Here is a 12,378-nt window from a genome sequence, read left to right as displayed (position 1 = left end):
GTGCCTCAGTCCTGAGCCCCAGCAAACCAAAGGCTGTGTTGAAGAGGTTGATAGGTGTGGAATCATCAGTGATGAGGGTCGATTTTAGGCCCAGGATCTGGAGCAATTGTTTTGGTTTTTCTTGGTGCCCTGTAAATAAATTCTTCGGTACCATTTTTCTAGATTTCATACATATATATATGTTAGAATACGATATCTATCTTTCTATATCTGACTTACTTCACTCTGCATAATAGGCTATAGGTTCATCCACCTCATTAGAACTGACTCAAATGTGCTCCTTTTATGGCTGAGTAATATTCCATTGGGTATATGTATCATTACTTCTTTAACCATTCATCTGTTGATGGACATCTAGGTTGCTTCCATGTTCTAGCTATTGTAAATAGTCCTGCACTGAATAATGTGATACATGTGTCTTTTTCAATTTTGGTTTCCTCAGGGTATATGCCTAGGAGTGGGATTGCTGGGTCACATGGTGGTTTTATTCCCAGTTTGAAAGGAATCTCTATACTGTCTTCCATAGTGACTGTATCAATTTATATTCCCACCAACAGAGAAGAGTGTTCCCTTTTCTTCACACCCTCTCCAGCATTTATTGTTTATAGAATTCATAATGGCCATTCTGACTAGTGTGAGGTGATACCTCATTGTAAGTTTGACCTGCATTTCTTTAATGATGAGCAATGTTGAGCATCTTTTCATGAGTTTGTTATCCATCTGTATGTCTTCTTTGGAGAAATGTCTGTTTAGGTCTTTTTCCCACTTTTTGACTGGGTTCTTTGTTTTCCTGGTATTCAGTTGTATGAGCTACTTGTATATTTTAGAAATTAATCCTCTCTTGTTTCATTGGCTATTATTTTCTGCCATTCTGAGGGTTGTCTTTTCACCTTGCTTATAGTTTCCTTTGCTGTGCAAAAGCTTTTAAGTTTAACCAGGTCCCACTTATTTACCTTTGTTTTTATTTCCATTACTCTAGGAAGTGGATCATAGAGGATCTTGCTTTGATTTATGTCATAGAATGTTCTGCCTATGTTTTCCTCTAAGAGTTTTATAGTTTCTGATCTTACATTTAGGTCTTTAATCCACTTTGAGTTTATCTTTGGGTATGGTGTTAGGAAGTGTTCTAATTTCATTCTTTTACATGGAGCTGTCCAGTTTTCCCAGCATCATTTATTGAAGAGGCTGTCTTTGCCCCATTGTATATTCTTGCCTCGTTTGTCAAAAATATGGCACCATAGGTGCATGGGTTTATTTCTGGGTTTTCTATCTTCTTCCATTGGTATACTGTTCTGTTTTTTTGCCAGTACCATACTGTATTGATGACTGTAGCTTCATAGTATTATTTGAAATCAGGAAGCTTGATTCCTCCAGCTCCATTCTTCTTTCTCAAGACTGCTTTGGCTACTTGGGGTCTTTTCTGTTCCCATATGAATGTGAAATTTTTTCTAGTTCTGTGAAAAATGCCATTGGTAATTTGATAGGGATCACATTGAATCTGTAGATTGCATTTGGTAATATAGTCATTTTCAACAGTATTGATTCTTCCTACCCAGCAACATGGAATATCTCTCCATCTGTTTTGCCATCTTTGATTTCTTTCATTAGTGTCTTATAATTTTCTGTGTACAGTTCTTTAATCTCCTTAGGTAAGTTTATTCCTAGGTATTTATTTCTTCTTCTTGCAATGGTGAATGGGATTGATTCCTTAATTTCTCTTTCTGATTTTTCATTCTTATATAGAAATGCAAGTGATTTCTGTGTATTGATTTTGTATCCTGCAGCTTTGCTCAATTCACCAATTAGCTTTAGCAATTTTCTGATACTGTCTTTAGGGTTCTCTGTGTACAGTATCACGTCATCTGCAAACAGTGAGAGCGTTACTTCTTTTCCGATCTGGATTCCTTTTATTTCTTTTTATTTTCTATGATTGCTATAGCTAGGACTTCCAACACTATGTTGAATAATAGAGGTGAAAGTCAACACTCTTGTCTTGTTCCTGATCTTAGGGGGAATGTTTTCAGTTTTTACCCATTCAGAATAATGTTTGCTGTAGGCTTATTTTGTATGGCCTTTACAATGTTGAGGTAGGTTCCTTCTATGCCCATTTTTTGAAGAGTTTTAATCATAAATGGGTGCTGAATTTTGTCAAAGGCTTTTTCTGCATCGATTGAGACTATCATATGGTTTTTACCTTTCAATTTGTTAATATGGCATATCACATTGATTGATTTGTTTATATTGAAGAATCCTTGCACCCCTGGAATAAACCCAGATTGATCATGGTGTATGAGCTTTTTGATGTGTTGCTGAATTCTGTTTGCCAAAATATGGCTGAGGATTTTTGCATCTATGTTCCTCAGTGATATTGAGCTGTAGTTTTCTTTTTTTTGCGTTGTCATTGCCTGGTTTTGGTATCAGGGAGATGGTGGTCTTGTAGAATGAGTTTGTAAGTGTTCCTTTCTCTGCAATTTTTTGAAAGAGTTTTAGAAGGACAGGGCTTAGTTCTTCTCTAAATGTTTGATAGAATTCTCCTGTGAAGCCATGGGGTCCTCGGCTTTTGTTTTGGGGGAGATTTTTTTTCACAGCTTCAATTCCAGTGCTTGTAATTCAGTTGTTCATAATTTCTATTTCTTTCTGGTTCAGTCTTGAAAGATTGAGCTTTACTAAGAATCTCTCTATTTCTTCCAGGTTATCCATTTTATTGCCATATACTTGTTCATAATAGTCTCTTATAATCCTTTGTATTTCTACATTGTCTGTTGTAACCTCTCCTTTTTCACTTTTAATTTTGTTGATTTGGTTCTACTCTCTTTTTTTCTTGATGAGTCTGGCTAAAGATTTGCCAATTTTGTTTATCTTCTCAAAAAACCAGCCTTTAGTTTTATTAATCTTTACCTTTGTTTCTTTCATTTCTTTTTCATTTATTTCTGCTCAGATATTTATGATTTCTTTCCTTCTACTTTTTTTTGTTGTTGTTCTTTTTCCAGTTGTTTTAGATGTCTGTTTAATGTTTTTCTTGTTTCATGAGGTAGGATTGTATTGCTACAAGCTTCCTTCTTAGAACTGCTTTTGCTGCATTCCATAGGTTTTGAGTTGTATTTTCACTGTCATTTGTTTCTAGAAATTTTTTCATTTACTGTTTGATTTTTTCAGTAACCTGTTGATTATTTAGAAACATGCTGGCTTAATCTCCATGTGTTTCTGTTTCTTACAGTTTTTTTTTTTTTTTCCCTTGTAATTGATGTCTAGTCTCATAGCATTGTGGTCAGAGAAGATGCTTGATACAATCTCTATTTTCTTAAATTTACTGAGGTTTGACTTGTGACCCAAGATGTGGTCTATCCTGGAGAATGTTTCATGTGCATTTGAGAAGAAGGTGTATTCTTCTGCATTTGGATTGAAGATACTGAAGATATCAATGAGATCCATCTCATCTAATGTATCTTTTAAGACTTGCATTTCCTTATTAATTTTCTGTTTTGATGATCTGTTCATTGATGTGAGTGGGGTGTTAAAGTCTCCTACTAATATTGTGTTTCTGTCAATTTCTCCTTTGATGTCTGTTACTGTTTGTCTTTATGTATTGAGGTGCTCCTGTGTTGGGTGCATAGATATTTACAATTGTTATGTCTTCTTCTTGGATTGATCCCTTTATCGTTATGTAGTGTTCTCCCCTATCTTCTTTATTTTAAGGTCTATTTTTTCTGACACGAGGATTGGTACTCCAGCTCTCTTTTGCTTCCAGCTTGCAAGGAATATATTTTTCCATCCTCTCATTTTCAGTCCATATGTGTGTTTAGGTCTGAAGTGGGTTTCTTGTAGACAGCATATATATGGGACGTGCTTTTGTATCCATTCAGCCAGGCTGTGTTTTTTGGTTGGAGCATTTAATCCACTTACATTTAAAGTAATTATTGATATATATGTTCCTATTGCCATTTTCTTAATTGTTTGGGATTGATTTTGTAGATCTTTTTCTACTCATATTTCTTGGCTACAAAGTCCTTTTAACATTTGTGTAAACCTGGTTTGGTGGTACTGAATTCTCTTGACTTTTGTTTGTCTGAAAAACTTTTTACTTCTCCATCAATTGTAAATTAAATCCTTGCTGGGTATAGTAATCTTGGTTGTAGATTTTTCCCTTTCAGTACTTTAAATATATCCTGCCATTCCCTTCTGGCCTTCAGAGTTTCTGCTGAAAGATCAGCTATTAAACATATGGGGTTTCCCTTGTATGTTACTTGTTGCTTCTCCCTTGCTGTTTTTAATATTCTTGCTTTGTGCTTAGTCTTTCTTAGTTTGATTAGTATGTGTCTTGGCATTTCTCCTTGGATTTATCCTGTATGGGACTCTTTGCACCTCCTGTACTTGATTGACTATTTCCTTTTCCATGTTGGGGAAATTTTCAACTATAATCTCTTCAAAAATTTTCTCATACCCTTTCTTTTCTCTTCTTCTGAGACCCCTATAATTCAAATGTTTGTGTGTTTGATTTGGTCCTAAAGGTCTCTGAGACTATGCTCAGTTCTTTTCTTTCTTTTTTTTTTTTTCTTTATTCTGCTCTTCAGAAGTTAATTCCACCACTACATCTTCCAGCTCACTGATTTATTCTTCTGCTTCAGATATTCTGCTATTTATTCCTTTTAGAGTGTTTTTAATTTCAGTAATTGTGTTGTTTGTCTCTGTATGTTTATTCTTTAATCCTTCTAGGTCTTTGTTAATTGATTCTTGCATTTTCTCCATTCTGTTTTCAAGGTTTTTGATCATCTTTACTATCATTATTCTGAATTTTTTTTAGGTAGTGTACCTATTTCCTCTTCATTTATTTGGACTTCTGTGTTTCTAGTTTGTTCCTTCATTTGTGTAGTATTTCTCTGCCTTTTTATTATTATTATTATTATTTTAGTGTATTGTGTTTGAGGTCTCCTTTTCCCAAGCTTCAAGGCTGAATTCTTTCTTCTTTTTGTTTTCTGCCCTCCTAAGGTTGGTCCCAGTGGTTTGTGTAAGCTTTGCATAGGGAGAGATTTGTGCTGAGTTTTTTTGTTTGTTTGTTTTTCCTCTGATGGGCAAGGCTGAGTGAGGTGGTAATCCTGTCTGCTGATGATTGGGTTTGTATTTTTGTTTTGTTTGTTGTTTAGATGAGGTTTCCTGCACAGGGTGCTACTGGTGGTGGGGTGACATTGGGCCTTGTATTCAAGTGGTTTCTTTTGTGTGAGTTCTTAGTATTTGATACTCCCTAGGGTCAGTTCTCTGGTAGTGTAGGGTCCTGGAGTCAGTGCTCCTACTCCAAAGGCTCAGGGCTTGATCTCTAACAAGGATGAATTCAGCTGTAGGGTTGGAGGTACACTGACTGGATTAAATTTCTACAGCCTGGTTTCCTCCTAACATTTAATTTACACACTTTCCATCATGAGGTAAGAAATGTGATGTCTGAAGTTCCAAATCTCTGCTCTGCTCCCAGCTATGAGCACCTCCTCCTCTGCCGTTCACTGCCTGGTGATCCTCCCTCTCAGCTGGGCCGACTGTCTGGCTCCCACCACTGGGGCTACTCTGGCAAGAGGCCCGGGGTGCACCCTTGTCCTCCAGCAGACCTCCTCATCTTCCTCGTCTTCCCTGCTCAGGCCTCCCCCTCTGGTCTGTTTGCCCTGCCCACCCCTGGGAACTTCAGCTCCAGTGTGGGCCCACTGCCTGTTGTTTTTAATTTTTGATTTAGGAAACAAGTTTAAAGAAGCCCTGGCACCATCCAAAATCATTTACATGCTCAGAATCTCTCATTAGTCCTTAAAAATATTCTTTAAAACATGTTTTAAAATGCCACCAGAGACCAAATTGCTAACATCCGCTGGATCATGGAAAAAGGAAGAGAGTTCCAGAAAAACATCTATTTTTGCTTTATTGACTATGCCAAAGCCTTTGACTGTGTGAATCACAATAAACTGTGGAAAATTCTGAAAGAGATAGGAATACCAGACCACCTGACCTGCCTCTTGAGAAATCTGTATGCAGCTCAGGAAGCAACAGTTAGAACTGGACATGGAACAACAGACTGGTTCCAAATAGGAAAAGGAGTATGTCAAGGCAGTATATTGTCACCCTGCTTATTTAAAATATATACAGAATACATCATGAAAAATGCTGGGCTGGAAGAAACACAAGTTGGAATTAAGATTGCCGGCAGAAATATCAGTAACCTCAGATATGCAGATGACACCACCCTTATGGCAGAAAGTGAAGAGGAACTAAAAAGCCTCTTGATGAAAGTGAAAGTGGAGAGAAAAACTTGGCTTAAAGCTCAACATTCAGAAAACGAAGATCATGGCATCTGGTCCCATCAGTTCATGGGAAATAGATGGGGAAACAGTGGAAACAGTGTCAGACTTTATTTTGGGGGGCTCCAAAATCACTGCAGATGGTGATTGCAGCCTTGAAATTAAAAGATGCTTACTCCTTGGAAGGAAAGTTTGAACCAACCTAGATAGCATATTGAAAAGTAGAGACATTACTTTGCCAACAAAGGTCCATCTAGTCAAGGCTATGGTTTTTTCAGTGGTCATATATGGATGTAAGAGTTGGATTGTGAAGAAAGCTGAGTGTCAAAGAATTGATGCTTTTTTTTTTTAATTTAAATTTATTTATTTTAATTGTTGAACTGTGGTGTTGGAGAAGACTCTTGAGAGTCCCTTAGACTGCAAGGAGATTCGATCAGTCCATTCTAAAGGAGATCAGGCCTGGGTGTTCTTTGGAAGGACTAATGCTAAAGCTGAAACTCCAATACTTTGGCCACCTCATGAGAAGAGTTGAGTCATTGGAAAAGACCTTGATGCTGGGAGGGATTGGGGGCAGGAGGAGAAGGGGACGACAGAGGATGAGATAGTTGGATGGCATCACTGACTTGATGGACATGAGTTTGAGTGAACTCCTGGAGTTGGTGATGGACAGGGAGGCCGGGCATGCTGCAATTCATGGGATTGCAAAGGGTCGGACACAACTGAGCGACTGAACTGAACTGAACTGAAAATGCCACCAAAGTTGAGAGTCATTGCTTTATTTCCCATACTTCTTTAGAAAAAAATGATGTCATTAGTAGGAAGACTAAAAGATGACTCAGAACAAACTGAATAGCAATAATTTTATAGTACTCTTATCACTACTTTTTTTTAATTTATTTTTTAAATATAAATTTATTTATTTTAATTAGAGGTTAATTACTTTACAATATCACTACTTTAAAACTTCTTAGTGTTTATAAGTGTTAGTCACTCAGTTGTGTCTGACTCTTTGCAATTCCATGGACTGTGGCCAGCCAAGCTCCATGATCCATGGAATTCTCAAGGCAAGAATAGTGAAGTGGACAGCCATCCCATTCTCCAGGGGGATCTTCCTGACCCAGCTATTGAACCTAGGTCTCCTGCATTTCAGGCAGATTCTTTACCATCTGAGCCACCAAGGAAGCCCAGTGTTTATAAAATTTCATTTAAATATCATATACTAATAGATAAGCATTGTAAGATGTGTGAATCTTCTGAAGGAAATACATTTTGCAAATACATACTTAAAATGATTTAGTTTTTAAAGACTTTTGACGTTTCAGACCATTAAGGTTAAATTTTATTTTTTTTAAAAAGTTTCTTATATTTGAAGAAAAAAAAAGTACATAAATTATCTCTGGATCAAAATTAGTTCCTCCAGAAGCACTTAGGAAATGATACAGTACCATTTTATTGTTCAATATTCTAATAGTTTAAAGTATAATCTCATGTGGATAATTATTTTAAAAGCAGCACTTGTATGAAAAATTCACATGTATCTTTTTCTTGAATTGTTTTCAATATCTACCCTCAAATTAAATCTATTTAAATTATCTGAATACATTATATTATTCTATTCTATAGTAAGTTTATATGTATATAAAATAACATATAGCAAAGTGTTATCTATCTACATATATATATAACATTTGAAACTTGTGTCTATATTTCATACTCAACTATCAGAGCTAATCTAATTAAGCTTACTAGGGTGTTCAGCAAGTTCAGTTACCAAAATCACCAAGTTATATAAAAAAGTAAGGACTTAACACAAAGATTTACATTTTAAAGTGAATTAATTCTCTTATAACAAGTAGATGATAAAAATAAATCCTGTTCTACAGAAACATGGTATAATAAACTACCACTAACTTCAGAAGCATAACTCTTACAATGACAATAAGAATTTAAGGAAAGGTTTAAAGGATCTCATTTGAGGTCAAACTTACCAGCAAATTTGATATGGAATTTATTTTCAGGCTTTAAGATCTGGACATACAAAGGGCAATTTGGAGCAAAATCTTTTACAGCCCATGCTCTTAAAATTGTTTGGTGATCCTGAAATGATAAAACCCAAAATATCATGAGATGAACTGAAAGTATTATAATATTAAGTAAAATTTGTCAATCAGTGTGTGAAATGGTCACATCTACAGTTTAAAACTAAGCATATGAAATCATTCATTGAGAGTTCTTACTATTAAAGATAAGATAACTTGCTATTTTATGGTGGTGGTTTAGTCACTAAGTCATGTCTGATTCTTGTGATCCCATGAATTGTAGCCCACCAGGCTCCCCTGTCTATGGGATTTTCCAGGCAAGAATACTGAAATGGGTTGCAATTTCCTTCTCTAGGATATCTTCCAGACCCAGGAATTGAAACTGGGTCTCCTGCACTGCAGGCAGATTCTTTACCAACTGAGTTATGAGAGAAGCCCAATTTCTATAAAAGAGATCAACAATACATAATTCAATTAGTACTAATTGTCAACACTTAGAAATTAGCAGAGATTAAGAGGAATGTCTTTGACAAGCATAAAAATAATTTTCCCAGAAAATAATTAAGGGGTAGAAACCTTCAGAAATGTGGCAAAATTGAGTTTGTAATAATAGTTTCCATGGGAAAAAGATGGATGTAAAATAATTTTAACATAGATTGTAAAAGGGCAATGACTGCAGAGACCATTTGTGAGAACACATTAGTTTACTTTTTATATGGCAGTAAAGATAAAAGAATTTTGACTTTGTGTGTATTGGAAGAAATCAATAACTTTCAGATATTAAAAAAGTAACAGAAAAGTTTTCTTTTTTAAGAAATGCTAAGATTGAGAAAGGAAGTAAATATCATGCTTACCATGAAATCTTACATATAGTATCACCCCATAACTGATTTAACTGAATAAATCAAAGCAAATTACAACTGTCCTTCGGTTTCCAGGACTCTCTATGCATAACAAAATATGAGGATGCTCAAATTCTTCATATAAAATGGTACAGTATTTCTTAAAGGAAATCAACCCTGAATATTCATTAGAAGGACTGATGCTGAAGCGCCAATACTTTGGCTGCCTGATGCGAAGAGCTGACTCATCGCAAAAGACCTTGCTGGGAATATTGAAGGCAGGAGAAGAGGGCAACTGAGGATGAGTTGGTTAGACAGCATCACTGACTCAATGGACATGAGTTTGAGAACACTCTGGGAGGTAGTGAAGGACAGGGAAGCCTGACATGCTGCAATTCATGGGATCACAAAGAGTTAGATACAAGTTAGGTCACTGAACAACAATTTGCATATAACCTATGCACCACCTCCCAAATACTGTGAATCATCTCTAGATTACTTATAATATTTAGTACAATGTAAATACGATGTTAATAGTTGCTGCCAGCCAGTAAATTCAAATTTTGCTTTTTGAAAATTTCTGGAATTTCTTTTTCAAATATTTTGATCCAAACTTAGTTGAATCCAAGGATGCAGAACCCTCAGATACAAAGGGATGACTGTATTAGAAAAATTCTCTAATGTTAGCTACATTCTATTTATTTACTTTTTTACTGAAGTATAGTTGATATACAACATTATGTAAGTTACAAGTGTAAAATATAGTGAGTCACAATTTTTAAAGATTTGTATCTCATCTGTAGTTATTATGAGACATTGACTATATTGCCTGTGTTGAACATATATCCTTGTAGCTTATTTTATACCTAATAGCTTGTACCACTTAACCCTACCCTGAAATTGCCCCTCCTTCACTGCCTCTCCCTACTGGTAACCCTACCTTATTCTCAATAAATATTATTCTTTTTTTGTTATATTCACTAGCCTGTTGTATTATTTAGATTCCATATATAATGATATCATAAAGTATTTGTCTTTGTTTGACTTATTTACTGAGTACAACACCCTCCAAGTCCATCTATGTTGTTGCAAAAGGTAAATTTTCATTCTTTTTATGACAAATTTTCATCTTTTCATTATGTGTGTGTATATATATATATATATATATATATATATATATACCACATCTTCTTTATCTTTTCATTTGTTGTTAGATACTTGGGTGCTCTATATCCTGGCAATTATAAATAATGCTTTTATGAAAAGTGGGATGCAGGTGTAATCTTCAATTAGTGTTTTTGTTTCTTTCAGATATATACCCAGGAGTGGAACTGCTAGGTCATATGGTAGTTCTATTTTTAGTTTTTTGAGAAACTTTCATACTGTTTTTGACAGTGGCTGCACCAATTTACATTCCCACCAACAATGTACAAGGATTCCATTTTTTTTTCACATCCTCGCCAACAATTATTATTTATATTCTTTTTGATAATAGCCATTCTGACAGGTGTGGGTGATATGTCATTGTGATTTTGATTTGCATTTCCCTGATGATCAGTGTTATTGAATAACTTTTCATGCTGCTGTTGGCTATCTGCATACTCTCTAGCCAAAGAAATAAGATGAGAAAACAAAATAAAAGAAACCAAATTGGAAATAAAGTGGCAAAACTTACTGTTTGCAAATAACCTGATACTCTACATAGAAAATCCTAAAGATGCCACCAGAAAATGACTCTAGCTCATCAATGAATCTAATAATGTTTCAGGATACAAAATGAATATACAGAAATCTGTTGCTTTCCTATACACTAATAACAAAATATCAGAAAAACAAATTAAGGAAATAATCTCATTTATCATCACATCAAAAGGAATAAAATATCTAGGAATAAACGTCCCTAAGAAGGTAAAAGACTTGTACTCTGAAAACTACACGATGCTGATGAAAGAAAGTGTAAATCATACAGATGAAAAGATATATTGTATTCTCAGATTGGAAGAATTAATATTATTAAAATGACTGTAATCTCCAAGGCAATCTATAGATTCAGTGCAACCCCTATCAAAATACCAATGGCGTTTTTAACAAAGCTAGAATAAATAACTTTAAAATTTGCATGAATACTAATGATCCCAAATATTCAAGACTATCTTGAGAAAGAAAAACAAAACTGGAGGAATCACACTCTCTGTCTTCAGATTATACTACAAACTAGAGTAATCAAACCAGTACAGTACTGGCACAAAAACAGATTCATAGATCAATGGAACAGAATAGAGATCCAAGAGATAAACTCACATACATATGGTCAATTAATAGACATCAAAGGGGGAAAATATATACAAAAGATAAAAGACAGTCTCTTCAACAAGCAGTGCTGGGAAAACTGGATAGTTACATTTGAAAGAATGAAATTGGAACATTCTCTACCACTAAACACAAAAATAAGCTCAAAATGGATTAAGACCTAAATGGAAGACCAGCAACCATAACACTCCTGAACGAAAACATAGGCAAAACATTCTTTGACAATAAATTGTAGTAATTGTTTTGGATCTATTTCCTAAAGTGAATGAAATAAAAGCAAAAACAAACAAATGGGACCTAAACTTAAAAGCTTTTGCACAGCAAAGGAAACCATTGGCAAAATAAAAAGATAAACTACAGAACGGGAGAAAGTATTTGCAAATTATATGACCAGGAAGGTTGATAGCCAAAACCTATAAACAGTCCATACAATCCAACATCAAAAACCAAACAAGCTGAATAAAAAAGGGGCAGAAGACTTGAATATATATTGTTTTCAAAGAGGACAGGCACATAATAAGTGTAGCACTGTCTGTGTAATAGCCACTAGCCACATGTGTCTCTTTAAACTTAAAATTTAGTAAAATTAATTAAAATTAATAATTAAATTCCTTTATTACACTAGCTACATGTCAAGAATTCAAAGCAACATACAACAAATTCAATTTATGCTAGAATAGTGGAGATATAGAATACAGAGGATTTTCATCATCACAGCAAGTTTTATTTGACACTACTATTAGGGAAACAGAAGATTAAAAATACAAGTAGAGTTGAGGGACTATCTGTGCAGAAAGAATAAACTGTAATCAATGGTTTGTAACTTTAAGTCGCATGAAAGTTAATGAATAGAAAACCAGAATTCTTTAGGTGAGCAATGTGTGCCTTCCAAAAGGTAACAATGAGCCGAAAGTG

At 34.9% G+C, this 12,378-nt stretch overlaps 1 protein-coding gene across 2 annotated transcripts in view; it reads right to left on the bottom strand.

The window, feature by feature from the left end:
* The window catches only part of KCNT2 (potassium sodium-activated channel subfamily T member 2), a 435,264-nt gene that overhangs the window by 175,644 nt on the left and 247,242 nt on the right, over window positions 1-12,378 (bottom strand). For both annotated transcript variants that reach the window (XM_061382138.1, XM_061382137.1), the window contains exon 13: window positions 8,261-8,369. In XM_061382138.1, the coding sequence (XP_061238122.1) occupies window positions 8,261-8,369 (109 nt within the window). The remainder of the gene's footprint in view (window positions 1-8,260; window positions 8,370-12,378) is intronic.

This window comes from Bos javanicus, chromosome 16 (assembly GCF_032452875.1).
Source record: "Bos javanicus breed banteng chromosome 16, ARS-OSU_banteng_1.0, whole genome shotgun sequence".
Taxonomy (NCBI): domain Eukaryota; kingdom Metazoa; phylum Chordata; class Mammalia; order Artiodactyla; family Bovidae; genus Bos; species Bos javanicus.
Note: the sequence above shows the minus strand (reverse complement) of the source record. Positions and strands in the feature narration are given on the sequence as shown.